This window comes from Rattus norvegicus, chromosome 7 (genome assembly GCF_036323735.1).
Source record: "Rattus norvegicus strain BN/NHsdMcwi chromosome 7, GRCr8, whole genome shotgun sequence".
Lineage (NCBI taxonomy): Eukaryota > Metazoa > Chordata > Mammalia > Rodentia > Muridae > Rattus > Rattus norvegicus.
The window spans coordinates 74,685,241-74,699,113 of NC_086025.1; the positions used below are offsets into that span (position 1 = coordinate 74,685,241).

The 13,873-nt window shown below is 39.6% G+C and overlaps 1 protein-coding gene across 7 annotated transcripts in view; it reads left to right on the forward strand.

Annotated features, from left to right (window-relative positions):
• Positions 1 to 13,873, forward strand: part of Oxr1 (oxidation resistance 1) — a 436,879-nt gene that overhangs the window by 271,632 nt on the left and 151,374 nt on the right. The window contains exon 1 of one of the 7 annotated variants that reach the window (XM_063262913.1): positions 1,283 to 1,542. The exons of the other annotated variants lie outside the window; for them this stretch is intronic. Coding sequence (XP_063118983.1) covers positions 1,530 to 1,542 — 13 coding nt within the window. The 5' untranslated portion in view covers positions 1,283 to 1,529. Of the gene's footprint in view, positions 1 to 1,282; positions 1,543 to 13,873 lie in introns of those variants that run through there. 7 annotated transcript variants of the gene reach the window in all.

Consider the following 13,873-nt stretch of genomic DNA (forward strand, 5'->3'; position numbering starts at 1 on the left):
CCTGCGGTTCAGTGATGTGTGGAATAGTAACAAGCCCCAGAAAAGTTCAGGACATTGCCATTAGTCTCAGGGCAGCCCCCCTGATGCTGTCACCATCCTGGGCTCACAGACATTTTCAATTGGCCTCCACTATTACTTAACAGCTTACAGTCTTTAATCATGACTTAGCCTGGAAGACTTATCATATAGCCAGCTGCTGAATGAATCTGTGCCTCTTGGTTCACCAAAGAACATTTTAAATAAATAAAATAGACAATGGTAACATTTTATTTTTTAAGCATTTTAAATAAATATTTTAGTTAAATAAATAGTTTAAACAAATATTCTTTAGATATTTAAGTATGCTTTGCTCCTCATCATCTTAGCCATTTTAAGTGTGCAGTTAAATATATTCTCACTGTTATAAAACAAGTGTCCAGAATTTTCAATTTGCAACCCTGGAACTGAATGCCCATTAAAGCCCCTCTTTTGATTTTTGCTATTCTCCTGCCCTGGTAACCACTAGTGTACTTTTATTTCTATGAATCTGAATACTTATATACTTCCTAAAAGTAGGAATAGAGTAGTTTTCCATTCTGTGCTTACCTCATTTCACTTAAAACATGCAGGTTCTGACCCCTCACATATTGGGAAGGTTGAGAACCATGACTTAAAACAATATTCTGAAAGTTTCTGCATGCTTAAGCATGTAATAAGACTTCCTTCCTGCTTAGGGCTACTAATTTGCCCGAGTTCCCTCTCTCTGTCTTACCAAGCGTTTGTTCATCTCCTCATGATGAATGCTTGGGTGGATTCCCATCTCAGCCACCCTGGGCGGCGTTGTTCCCCAAGTAGCTCCGAGGCATCTCTTTAAGGTCCTGCTCTCAAGTATCCTGAATATACTCCCATCCCTGGAGTTGACGGATTCTGGAACAGCTCAATGTTTGATCTCCTCCGGAAATCCTAAAAGCTCCCCTATCGCATTTCCTTCTGACATATTTTGTATTTTTGCTGATAGCAGTGACTCCACATCTTCAAGGACACTTATTATTATCATCTGTGAAGCATTATATCCTTTTATTCCATCTTGATATAGCAATTTATTTTTCTGTCAGAAAACATAGTATGACTTAAGCTAGCATTTCACAAAGACTGATGGGTGCCAGATAAGCACGGGACTGCATCCCCATAAACATGGTTAGGTGCAGAAGCTAAATATTACCCTCAGACATTCCTTAAGTAAATGAATAACTTGTCCTTTGGAACCTAAAACAGATATTGTTTCCTTGGACTTTTTTAGACTCCAGTGTCTTACTCAGAGCAAAGCTTCTTCATGTTAGGCAGAGAGAGACAGAGGAAGGGACACACTTCTTACTTCAACCATCGGCTGAAGATGGAGGGAAAACCAGATATTTCAAAGACGCCCTGGACTTGGAGATGTAGAATTTGGGGTGGCAATGAACCCAGTGCAATAGCAAGAACATCTGAAAGACAATGCAAGGACCCACAGCCAGAGAAGCTTCGGCTCCAAGAAAATACAGCCAACAGCTATGAAGCTGCAAAGTGAGTTTCTAAAATCACGTCTTTCTCTTTGCTAAAATCTTTCCATTTGACTGAATCATTTGTTAGAGAATGTTGAGACAATACTGAAGCACAGCCATTGGAGGCAAGGTAATCAAGTAGTAAGATATTATACAGAAAAGAACATTGGATATTTGTATACATGTGTGTGTGTGTGTGTGTGTGTGTGTTGTATGTTCTTCAGAGTTGGATCTGTAGCGGCATGTAAATGGCACATGGTTTCTCATGCCTTTAATTCCTATACTTGGAAGTAGTACCAAGACAATCAAAGTTCAAAGTCATCTTCAGTTATAAGCAGCCTTGTCTTGAAAAGGTCAAGCAAAGAAAAAAAAACATAGATTTTGTTTTGAAATAGTCCTACCTATACAGAGAGATTAGCAATGATCGACTTTAGAGCTGACTTGAAGAGGAAACATATAAAAGCCTATTTGAGTATATAAGATAGTATGCATATGGGTAAGTCCTAGTTAATAATAAGTTATAAATACTGCACTTGTTTTATATAGCAGTTAAAAATAGCAAACCTGAGGATGAGAAGTATTTCTTACATAAGAGGTTCTCACTGTGCTCTGGTGAGCAAGGATGCCAGAGGACAGATAGGTCTCTCCCGTTGTTCAACTGACCATTTATCTTCTTGGCAGTGTTATTCAGCAATGGTGACCAGAAAAGAGAAGACAGTTTAAAGTTCTCTCTCTCTCTCTCTCTCTCTCTCTCTCTCTCTCTCTCTCTCTCTCACACACACACACACACACACACACACTCTCTCTCTCTCTCTCTCTCTCTCTCTCTCTCTCTTATTTATTGTGCATCTGTGTATGTGAATTTGTAGATGTATGGACGCATGAGCGTCAGTCAAGGAACAACTTTATGAACTCAGTTCTCTCCTTCTCCCACCTGGAGGTTGAACTCAGGTCAGAGCAAAGCACCTTTACCCACTAAGCCCTTTGAAGCCTCCATTTGAATACATTTTAACCCAGCTTTTGCTAGTGTTAGAGGCAAATTCTGTGGAGTCTATGGGTGATAGTTAATGATAAACTTAGAGGAAAATACTACGGTTAATACAGAGCAGAGCAAACCTGAGATTCATAGCAGTGTTCTATTTCCAGTATTCAAAACACAATAACCCAGGACTGGAGACATGGCTCATTGGTTAAGAGGACACCCATTTGGTTTCCAGAACTCACAGGGTGACTTACAACCACCTGAAAGTCTCTTTATGATATCCCTATTAAAACAATCTCAGGACTAGCATGAACTAATTTCCTGGTAGTCACCTACCGTGCATCCGAATGCCAGGACACTAAATCACGACTGCCATGTGCAAATGCACCACAAAGCACAGCCTATTTCCTTCACCAGCCGGTGGGGCAAGTCTTCTGGCTATTCCCCCTGAAGAAGGGTCAGTCTCTTTAATAACAGTACTTCGTTTAGCTTGAATCCACATGGGGATGAGAGGAGAAGGAAGATACAGAAAACACTGTCTACTTCCTCCAAAGAAATTCTGTACCAGCATCCTTGCAGTCGATGATTTTAAATACTTGAAGGGTTTGCTAGAAACACCAGACTATGTGGTGTCTTTTACCTTTACCATCACATTGAAGATTTAGATATGTTTGTCGTCCAGTCTGCAGTTTAAAATAATGTTATATTTCCCTGGCATCTATATTTCTATAACCAGGTAATTATACAATTTAAAATAATTCCCATGTGTTTACCGCTCTAGTTGGCAAACTGAAGTCTAATGCCATAGCGAACTTTCTTCAGAGCATCAGGCAATTTATACTCTGAGGGTTAAGAATTGCCTGAGTAGGGGTTGGGGATTTGGCTCAGTGGTAGAGCGCTTGCCTAGGAAGCGCAAGGCCCTGGGTTCGGTCCCCAGCCCCGAAAAAAACGAAAAGAAAAAAAAATTGCCTGAGTAAGGTGAACAGTCTCAGGGACAAGACAAACCTTGCTAAAATTGTTTGTCCATAGAGGTGCGGGAATAACAACAGCTGAAGCGAAGTCACTTCCACTGGCAACTGGGAGGAGCAGGAAAACGTTCCAAGAACAATTCTGTGTTTGAAGAAACTGAGGTCAGGTCCTGTTTTCCTGGAGTCTCCTCACAACCACTCAGAAATCTCACAGGACTCCATTCTCGGGCTGTTTCAACAACCATTAATTAGCTTTTCGTTTGGAGGAGTGTGTCTTTTCTCAAAAAGGACAACTTCAAATTACTTGTGTTGAAAAATATAATTTCTATAAACACAAATTTAATTAAAAATACAATCTTGTCCTGAGAGTTAACCACTTTAAAAAAATAATCACTCTAAATGTCTGATTGAGTAAACACAATAGGGACTAAGCCACCCACCAAGCACTTAGCCTATAGACCTAATTGATTAAATGTGCAAAGTGCATAAATTAGATTTTTTTTCAAGCATCTTGAAATCAGGCCTGGAAAGATTTCCAGGAAAAGTAGGCAGATCAAATGCAACTGGTGAGATCTGTAAGATGGGTCCCTTGTCTATAACTGATGGTTAAATGAGTTTGTTAACATAAGAGACAGAGGCCCAAAATATTAACCATAGAATGCCTACCAACAAAATAATGAAGTTGGACAGCAAACCTAAGAAATTTAAGGCTGATGGGGAAACCGAGAAAGATTAACTTCCCATGAAGAACTCAAAAACACGTTCAAGACCTTCACGAATAAAGGTGGGACTTAAAAATCTTTCTTTAAAAGGACCTAAAGATATTTATTTACAAATCTCTTAGGCAGCAACTCTCCAGAACATTCCCAGTAAATACTATAGTCAACAAGCAATGAGCCTTGCTCTCAGTATTCTCTGTTATTGACCTGCCCTATCCTTTGATTTGTTTGTAATGAATTAGTTATTTGATGTAAAAGCATATCAAGAATAATAAGAGTGAACATCCATCAGCCAGTTTCAAAATATAAGCTTTGCAAACATAGTTGAAGGGCCCTGGTACCTCTCAGCAATCTTCCTCCTCTCTGCGCTTTCCCACATCCCAGTGCAGCGTTAGGCATCGTCGTAAATGTTAGTGTTCTGGAAATACCTGTATACTTGCCGTACACATGAGTATGGTCCATTTGATGATACAAATGTGCTCTCCTCTTGAGCAGGAAAGACACTTTGGAAAAGGAGGCATCTGGTATGAGAACACTAACAAAACTAAGAACATTTTTAAAAAAAAAGAAGAAACTTGAAAGAACATTGAAATAACAGAATATATGCAAAAGGCAAAAATTCTATTAGAAAGGGTGCTTACCAGTCTCAAAAGAATAAAATATATTTTAGGCATGAAACAAGAATAGGTAAGGCAGAAAGGTGTGTTCAAATATCAAACAGAAAAAAAGAACTCCAAGAAAGTAAAGCTGTAATTACAGAAATTCAGAACACAACAAACACTGGTTGGAATTTCCTGGAATGTCTTTTGAAGATAGAACAAAAGATTATGAATAGAGGTTTTGATAATGAGAGAGAGAAAAAAATGAGATGAGAGGAGCAGTCAGGAAATTCCATCACTCAATGACAAGCTTCATAAAGAAATAGCAGGAGAGAGAACGCTGAAGCATCAAATAAATAAAACAAACTGTGCAGAACTGAAGGACACCATGTTTCCAAATGTTAAAAACCCAGCATCAGGATAGTGACTAAAGCAGACTCACCTACACATATGATCATGAAATATCCAAATATTGGTGCTAAAAGCAAGATCTTCTGAATTGATAAAGACAGTTTAAAATATCAGTAATCACAATAATAAAGAATTTTAAAGCAGTGCTGGAATCTTGGAAAGAACGGAGCATGTCTTTGAATTGGGATAGTAAGTTATCCCTAGCAAGCATTCTATATTTATATTTATAGTTATAGTTATAGTTATAGTTATAGTTATAGTTATAGTTATAGTTATGTTTATATTTATATTTATATTTATATTTATATTTATCACTATAAATCAAATGTCAACAAGTATCTAAGCAGCTTCAGATATGTACATTTAATGTATTCTCTCCTGTACGTAATTTCTTTGATGTTCCACCAATGATAAAAAAAGAAAGAAAAACATAAGGGATCTAATGAACAAGGACTCCAGAGGAAGAACTGAAGGAATCTATCCATGAACCCTTCTTTTTTTTTTTCTGATCAAGGCAACAATTTTATTTTTCCCCAAGGCTGAATTTATACCATAACATGGGTAACAGAAGGAGGGGGAAATGTGAAACATTTACACAGGCCAAGGACACAGTATTCACGTGGTCGGGTAATTGACTGATGTTGACAGGATGTCATAAAGGTCACAGGTTTATCTATTAGTCAGCAGGATGTTGGTTTTTCAGAAAGGTTATAGGTCATCACATTGGGCATCTTGACGTCAGATGTATTTCTCAGCAAGAGAACTTTATCATATCATTCATCCTGACCACCAGATTTATATTAGTCTTCTGCAGCTGGCTAGGGATTTTCCATGAGCCTAGTCATACTTAATTCTAACCATAGTAATAGCATCAATAATGGAGGGCTTCAAGGGCATCACTCCCAACAGAGTCAGCCAATCATAAGTCTGGAAAGAACCCGCAGGCTGGAGGGGAAAGTAGTATTGAGAGGGGTGGATTTCCAGGAGCCAGTGGCACTCTAGGAAGCTCAGCAGAAGATCCCATTCCTACAAGGTCCCCAGAGTGGAAGTGGCCCTGGTTCTCAAGGTGAGAGGCCATTGTGCACTTAGTAGGCTGTTCCTGGAAAGCCAGATCCTCTCCTTAAAGGTCCCAATCTCATCCTGCAGGATGTTCTCTAAAATCCTTTCTTGTTCAGTTTTCCATTTGTCCTTGAGATCAGAACCCTCATAGTAAAAGCCACAGCCTATGGGTGCCACCTCTGTATATCCATGAACCCTTCTAATACATCCCAGATAGCAATCTTCCAGGTCAGAGCAGAACAAAATGAAGAGTTCAGAGAGGTGGGCTATGGGGATGTGAAAAGGGAAGGAGCTGATGTAACTGTCTGTCGTAAGATGTCCAGGGAAGCCAGCAATTTCCTTTAGTTCTTGTGGGACTAAGGATAAAACTAATTATATAAAGAAATTAAGCCTTATGAAATAATCGTGGAATAGGCATGATTAAATAATCATACAAGTCATGAAAGTAAAGGAGGAGGGAAGGGAGAACACAGAGTAATTGAATGTGATCAAAAACATTATGTGTCTATAGGAGTGCATAATGAAATCACTCACTCTGTCTAATTCATATATGCTTGAAATGAACAAGAAAGAAAAACCCTTTATGCTCCTAAACCATACTTGTACAGTACTAATTTTTCATCATTTCTGCATTTATTATGTTTACGTTCTTGAGATTAAATTTTTTTCCTATCCCCAATTAAGTTTTCACAAAGATAGCTCTGGTTAAATGAAATAAGACACAAAACAAAAACGAAGTCATTAATCAGCAAAAGGAGCTAGGAGGGAAGGGAGTGGCATTGCTGGGCATGGAGAGAGAAGAGGAAGGGAGGGGAGGGGAAACAATCAGAACACATCAGGTCTGTGTAGGGAATTGTCACATGACAAAGTTAACTTAAAAAATCATGAAGAAACAAATTTATTCAGCTAAGAAGATTGTTGTCATCACTTCCCGATGTGTAGAACTCACATTGAAGTTTGGTCTTGCAGGTGGTCATTCTATATAGGGCTTCCAATGCAACTTCTAGAAAATAATATTCAAACCACAAGTTAGCAAGCCAAGTCTTAAGTCGGAACTGTTAAATGCCCTTATTCTCTTTTAGTGTATCATAGGTTCCCTAATTTTATTTTGCTATAGACTCAAGAAATTCTTTATCTACTATTATTTATAATACATGGGCATCTTACCCTCCTCATACTTAGTTTAATTGCCTAGTTCAATTCAGTGTTCTGTTTGAAATTTTATGATCCACCATTTCACCTGCTATTTAGGAAATGAGACAATTTTTTTTCATGGAACAGACCCATCAGATGGTAGGAAAGTAAGACAGATGAGATAAAGAAAAAAAACACAAAGCAAACATTTAGTAAGCTCAGTGACAAGTGCTATGAAGATGTCTCAAGCCAGGTATAGGAGGTTAGAAGGGTGTGGCTGGAATGTACTCCAGTTTTCTTGAACAGTGGTAAGAGTAAGCCACGGAGTTCAAGAGCCAGGAAAGTTAGCAAGCACAAGGGCAATGGAAGTCAGTGAAGGGGAGCTGGACACTGAGGCAATGAGTGTGGCTCTTAGAATGAAGTGGAGAATGAGGGAAGCGTGAGCTCAACTAGACAATGGGCGTGACCTTAGCATAGTGGAAGCTGTTACTGGGGTTACATGACGGTAGTTCTTACTTGACGGTTCTTACTAGAAGTGCAATGAATGCTTATCGCTGACCATCAGGAAAGAACCTGCAGACTCTGTTTTACTCCTTGAAGGATTGGTTCAGGCTGGAATGCAGAAAATAGACTGCTAAACCAGAGTTAAAACTGTAGTTAGGAGTCAGAGCTGATTCAGTGATCATCATATTTCAGAGAACATGATAGGGGGACATATTTTGTGTATGTTATCAAAGTAAGTGAATGACTGATGGCTTCTCTGTGGGCTGTAAGAAAGTAGAGAGGAAGAGGAAGAACAAAGCAGAAGGGGAGTTGCATGTTCTCAAGAATATTTTAACCACAGTCTGCTCTCAATTGAACACAAAGAGAGTAGAACAGGCTTGTTGAAAACTCAGTAGTTTACTTCCAAACATTTATGTTAAGTCTCATATGTAAGCAAGCTCTTCACATAGGATAAGCTTGCTGCAAATATGGATCCAGAACTCTGTGAGAGGTCTACAGTAGAAATATTAACTTCTGAGGCTTTAGCATGCAGATGATAATAAAATATGGACAAACTCACCAAATGAGGAAACATAGATTGATGACTGAGAATCTTTACATACATGTTTATAAGGGACATTGATCAACAATTCTCGTCTTCTTTTGGATCCCTGTGTGATATTCTGGAAATAATGTAATTATAAAAAGAATTAGGAAATTCTCCTTCAGCTTCAATTTTGCAGAAGAATGTAAGGAGTATTGACATTAATTCTTTTATGTAGGCCTGATAGAACTTAGTTACTGCTTCTATTTTACTGGAGGATATTGGTATGCTATACTGGTTTCTCTGCTCTTGATTTAACATTGGCAGATGGTATATATTGAGAAATTTATCCATTTATTTTAGATTTTCCACTTTGGTGTAGCATATATTTTTTTTAAGTATACCCTTAAGAGTTTCTGGTTTCCCTTGCTATCTCTTGTGATGTCCCTCTTTTACTTATAATTTTATTAATTTGGATCTCTCTATCTTTTGTATAACTTGGTTAAGAATTGGTCAGTCTTATTGATTTTCTCGAAGAACCAACTCTTCATTTTATGGATTCTTCATTTTGTGTGTGGGCACACCCACATGTGTGTATGTGTGCGTGTGCATGCACATGTGCATGGTATGTCTATTTCATTGATTATTTCTTTCCATATACACTTTTTGGATGTTATTTCTTCTCATTCTAGAGATTTCAGGTATGCCAATGAGTTGCTAATATGAAACTTGTCCGGCTATTTAACATAGGCACTTAGTACTGTGAACTTGCTTCTTAGAACTACTTTCTTAGGTTTTCTTAGTGAGGGTCTTAGTTAGCGTTTCTGTTGCTGCCACAAAGAACCATGACCAAAAGACAGGTTGGGGAGGAAAAGGTTCATTTGGCTTACACTTCCATATTGCTGTCATCATTGATGTAAGTCAGGACTGGAACTCAAACCCTGGTTGAAGGAGCTGATGCAGTAGCCATGGGAGGAGGGTGACTTGCTCTTCTTGGCATGCTCAGCCTAATTTTTTATAGAACTCTGTACTACCAGTCTAGGGCTGGCATCAACCATGATGGGATGTGCCCTCCCCCATCAATTGCTATATAAGAGAATGCCTTATCAGTGTATGTTGTAGAGGCATTGTGTCAATTGAAGTTCCCTCCTTTCCAATAACTCTGTTCTAGATCAAGTTCACTGAGGACTAGCCAGCATAGGTAGGTTGTATTTTTATATTCGTTCAGTTTGATATAGTTTCTAATCTCCTTGAGAATTTCTGTCTCGTCCCATTTTTCACTCGGTGGTGAGTTGTTCATTTCCCACTAGTTTATAAACCTCTGTTGTTGATGTTTAGCCTTAATTCATGGTGGTCAGGTAGCATGCAGGGTGATCTTTTGCGACTTGCTTTGAGTCTGATTGCTCTGCAGTCGGTTTCAGAAAGTTTCATGAGCTGCCTAGAAGAAACTATGTTAATTTGTGTTTAGATGGAATATTCTACAGATGTCTGCTAGGTCCATTGGATTTGATGATGGTATTTAACTCCAGGATTTCTCTGTTTAACTTTTGTCTGGATGACCTGTTCATTGGTGAAAGTAGGACATTGAAGTTACACACTAATGACTGTATGATTGCTGCCCCTCATTTCCTTTCAAAACAAGCAGTTTCTTGTAATGTCACAGAGTGGCTTAAAGCACTCTCTAAGAGCTCTTCTGTGTTGTCTCTGCATGAGTAGGCAGACTACTTAAATTCAGATTTCTGAGTTTCTTTGTTCGAAATCTAACTCAGAATTGTTGTGAGTTATACAAGTGTAATTATCTATTCGTTCCCATTTATTACTCCATCCCCACTTCTGGGAGACAGGACAATGCCAGAAACAAGAACTGCAGCAATGTCTACAGTCCAGTTCTTTCAGGGCCTGAAACTAACTGCTTCTCATTTAAATAAAGGCAGCAGGCAAGAGTGGGTTTTTCTGGATCCCTGAACTAAAAGGCTTCCGTGTGTACAGAGAGAAAGGATGGCTTACACTTCTTTGGACGCATCAGTTCTTTCCTTATCTCACAAAAAGTAGATGCAAATTTTACGCATTTAACAGTAAATGCTATGTTACTCATTTAATGGGAAACAAGGGGACAGAGGTCCTTAGAACCATAGATGCCTTTGTTCCAAGGCACTGCTGCCCTCTGCTGCTAGGACGCGTTTTCATTCCCATGCCCATAATTTGCTCAGAGTCCCACCGGTGGAAGGGGAACCTTAAACCCAGAAACTGAACATAACGGGAGTGGGGGGGGCAGACTTAGGATTAGAAAGTCACTTCATCTTGGTTTATCTTCTTGCCCTGCCCCCACTAAATTACAACTTAAATTAAAAGGATTTTTATTGAATTCCCATTACCATGCAGAAATAAAAGATCAGGACCTCTACAAACGGAGATCAGATGGCTGTGTGACTAACTAGCCAGTCAACAGGAAAGATCATCAGTCTGTAAATAAGATGTGTTGAACACAGCGACAGTCCATATACAGGGACACAGTGAGTGCCCAAAACTAACGTTTTCAAGTGGTGATGTGGCCTCCATAAGGAGAGAGGGGGAGACAACACTAGGAAAACTAAGAAATAGCAATGAAAGGGAGAAAATCTGACATGCATTTGCGTGTGTGGAAAACAGCATGAAGAAGCCCCCACCCCAAAGGTGAGTTTGGAATATGAAAGACAGGAAAATAAAAGAGTCATATCTTGAGTTAGAGGAGAAGCAAGCACAGGAAGCCAGGGTGGTGGTGTACACCTGTAATCTCAGAATTTGGGAGGAAGAGGAAGGAGGATTGAGAATAAAAAGTCGTGAGCTAAAACAGGATCTTTGAGACCATTTGGGATACAAGAAATGCTCTCCCACCTTCTACCCCTAAAAAGGAGAGGCAGCAGCATGTAGGACGGATAAAATCTAGGAAAGGAGCTTGGATTTCGTTACACATAGCAAGAGGAAGGAAGCCATTGAGGGACTTTTAACCAGAGGAGTGACCTGATTTATGCTATAAGGAGCTTGCTGTATAAATTGAGAAAAACATGGTAGCTGCCAAGAGTGCGCGAGGGGCAATTAATTGGAGTAATTGGTAATTTAACCTGCCAAGGCCTCCTTTTCTTGAAGTATAACTTCCCTAATCCCTAGAGAGCCCTCCCCAGAGCCTGCAGCCTACTTCATATTTGATGGCTTCTCTCTCTCAGAGTGATCCAAGTTCTGAGCAGTAACTGTGAAAGCCATCTGATGATAGAGTGATAATAACCCGCCTTAATTGTGCGTGATATCATCCAGTTCACGTGTGGATAAACACTTTTCTTCCTAATGTAATCCATAGCAGGTGAGATTACATCTGTGACTACTGAAATCACCATGCCCCATGTCTTTAGCCTGGCCCTTGCAAAGTCTCGACTACGCATTATGCACTTAGCAGTAGAGTTCTTTTGATACCTCTCTTTAGAAAACTGAGAGGAAAAACTCATGTTTCTGGATGGAAAACTGCTTTGTTCTCAAACTTTCTTCCGAGCAATAAAATATCTTAAAATGGTTCTGATTGCTTTTTTCTTAAATTAGAAATATTAAAAACAAAACAAAACAAAAAATTTGGTCCTGTGATGGCTCAATGCCCCAGTGTAGAGGAATGCCAGGGCAGGGAGGCAGGAGACTGTGGATGGGTGGGCGAGCACCCTCATGGAGGCAGGGGGTTGTGAATGAGAAGTTTTTAGGAGGGGAAATCAGGAAAGGGGATAACATTTGAAATGTAAATACTGAAAATATCCAAGAAAAGAAAAGAAAAGAGAAAAGAATATTTGTCTTGGTGCTTCAGAGATGCCTCATCAATTAAGAACACTGACTGTTCTTCGAGGGCCTGCGTTTGACTCCCAGCATCCACACGGCAGCTTACAACCACCTCAGGTTCCGGGGATCTGGTGCTTTCTTCTGGCTTCTTCAGGCATCAGACACACAACTGTACACAGGCATTCATACAGGCAAAACGCCATACACATACATATCAAAATAAATAATAAATCCTCTTTGCCCAAACATAAAGGAATTTGTTGTCAAATCTTTTAGCCACCTCATATCACTGCATTTGCCACTTTCAGAGGGAGCAAAATCTCGGTTGCATGTAAGGACTATCCGAGCTGACCGGAAGGTCAGCCAGTCCCCAGGTTTGTTCCTTTGATGTGTGGATTTAGGAGACAACAGGGTAATGACACCAGTTTTTTTCTTTATTTAAGTGAAATTGCATGTATGGTATGGATCAAAAGAAGACACTTGCTAAGCTGTTGGCAACAGAGCCCCAAACCCAGTGTTTAAAAAAATAAGTAAGCCTTGTGTTTATATGACGCAGTTAGGGACAAACAGGTCAGATTCTACAGTCTTATCACCTCCTTTTGCTACGCTATGCATGAGCTCCATCTTTGAGATGGACACTAGAACTCCAGTCTCTGTGTTTTCCATCCATTTTCACCTGAACGCCTTTCCAGCCTATTGCATTTACCTGTTCCTGGAACCCCTAATTATCTTTAGAACTTTAATAGCATGTCTGCTGTAAGGCCTTTTACAAGGGCACCAGATCAAGGCCATTAGGGGGAACATCCAACCTGATCCCTCCATGGTCCCTGGTGAAGTCAGAATCCACCAAGATGAGTAGTCACTTTTGTTTAATTTGAATAAAGGTATCATAGAGTACTGGGCTCAGAATAGCAGTGGGTTCTGAAACAACTTGGTTTAATTGATTCTGGTTTGATTAAGTCTATTTGCAAAAGAGTACCCCATATTAAGACCTTATTTATCCAATCCTTCTATGTCCTGAACAACAAATCTCTTTCTCAGTGTGAATCATTCTTCCTCTGAAATATCACAGCTACCTCTCACTTGGGCCTTACAATGCCCCTTGCTTTCCTTGCTCTTCTGTTTCCACTCATTTTCCCCACCATTTCCGCAGCACAGTGCTCAATTATTAAACGGGATCACTTCAGCTTAAGGGCTTTGGTGTCATCAAGGGACCTGACTCCTGCCCTCCAATTAGTAACTCAGCCATGCATATATAGGGACATGGACTTTTCAACGTTTAGTTTCCTATTTGCAAACTGGAGGCAATACCAACACATCTTTTGTAGTCCCCTCATGGGAGAACACTAACTTAGCAAAATTAATACAAATTGCTTAATGACTGTTAGCTGTTTTCTCTCTCTCTCTCTCTGTGTGTGTGTGTGTGTGTGTGTGTGTGTGTGTGTGTGTGTGTGTGTGTTTAGGATTGTCATTATTGTATCCTGAAAACCACTTGAGCAAGGAGCACTGAACTAAAAGCTGAAACCTCAGCTTGGCGGAGCTTCCACATCATGGACCCATTCTATAGTTAAAGCTTTGCCATGTAGTGCTTGCTTTTGAGTTAATATGACATAAACCCTAGCAATCCTGAAGTCTATGACATTTCGTAAACATAGCCTG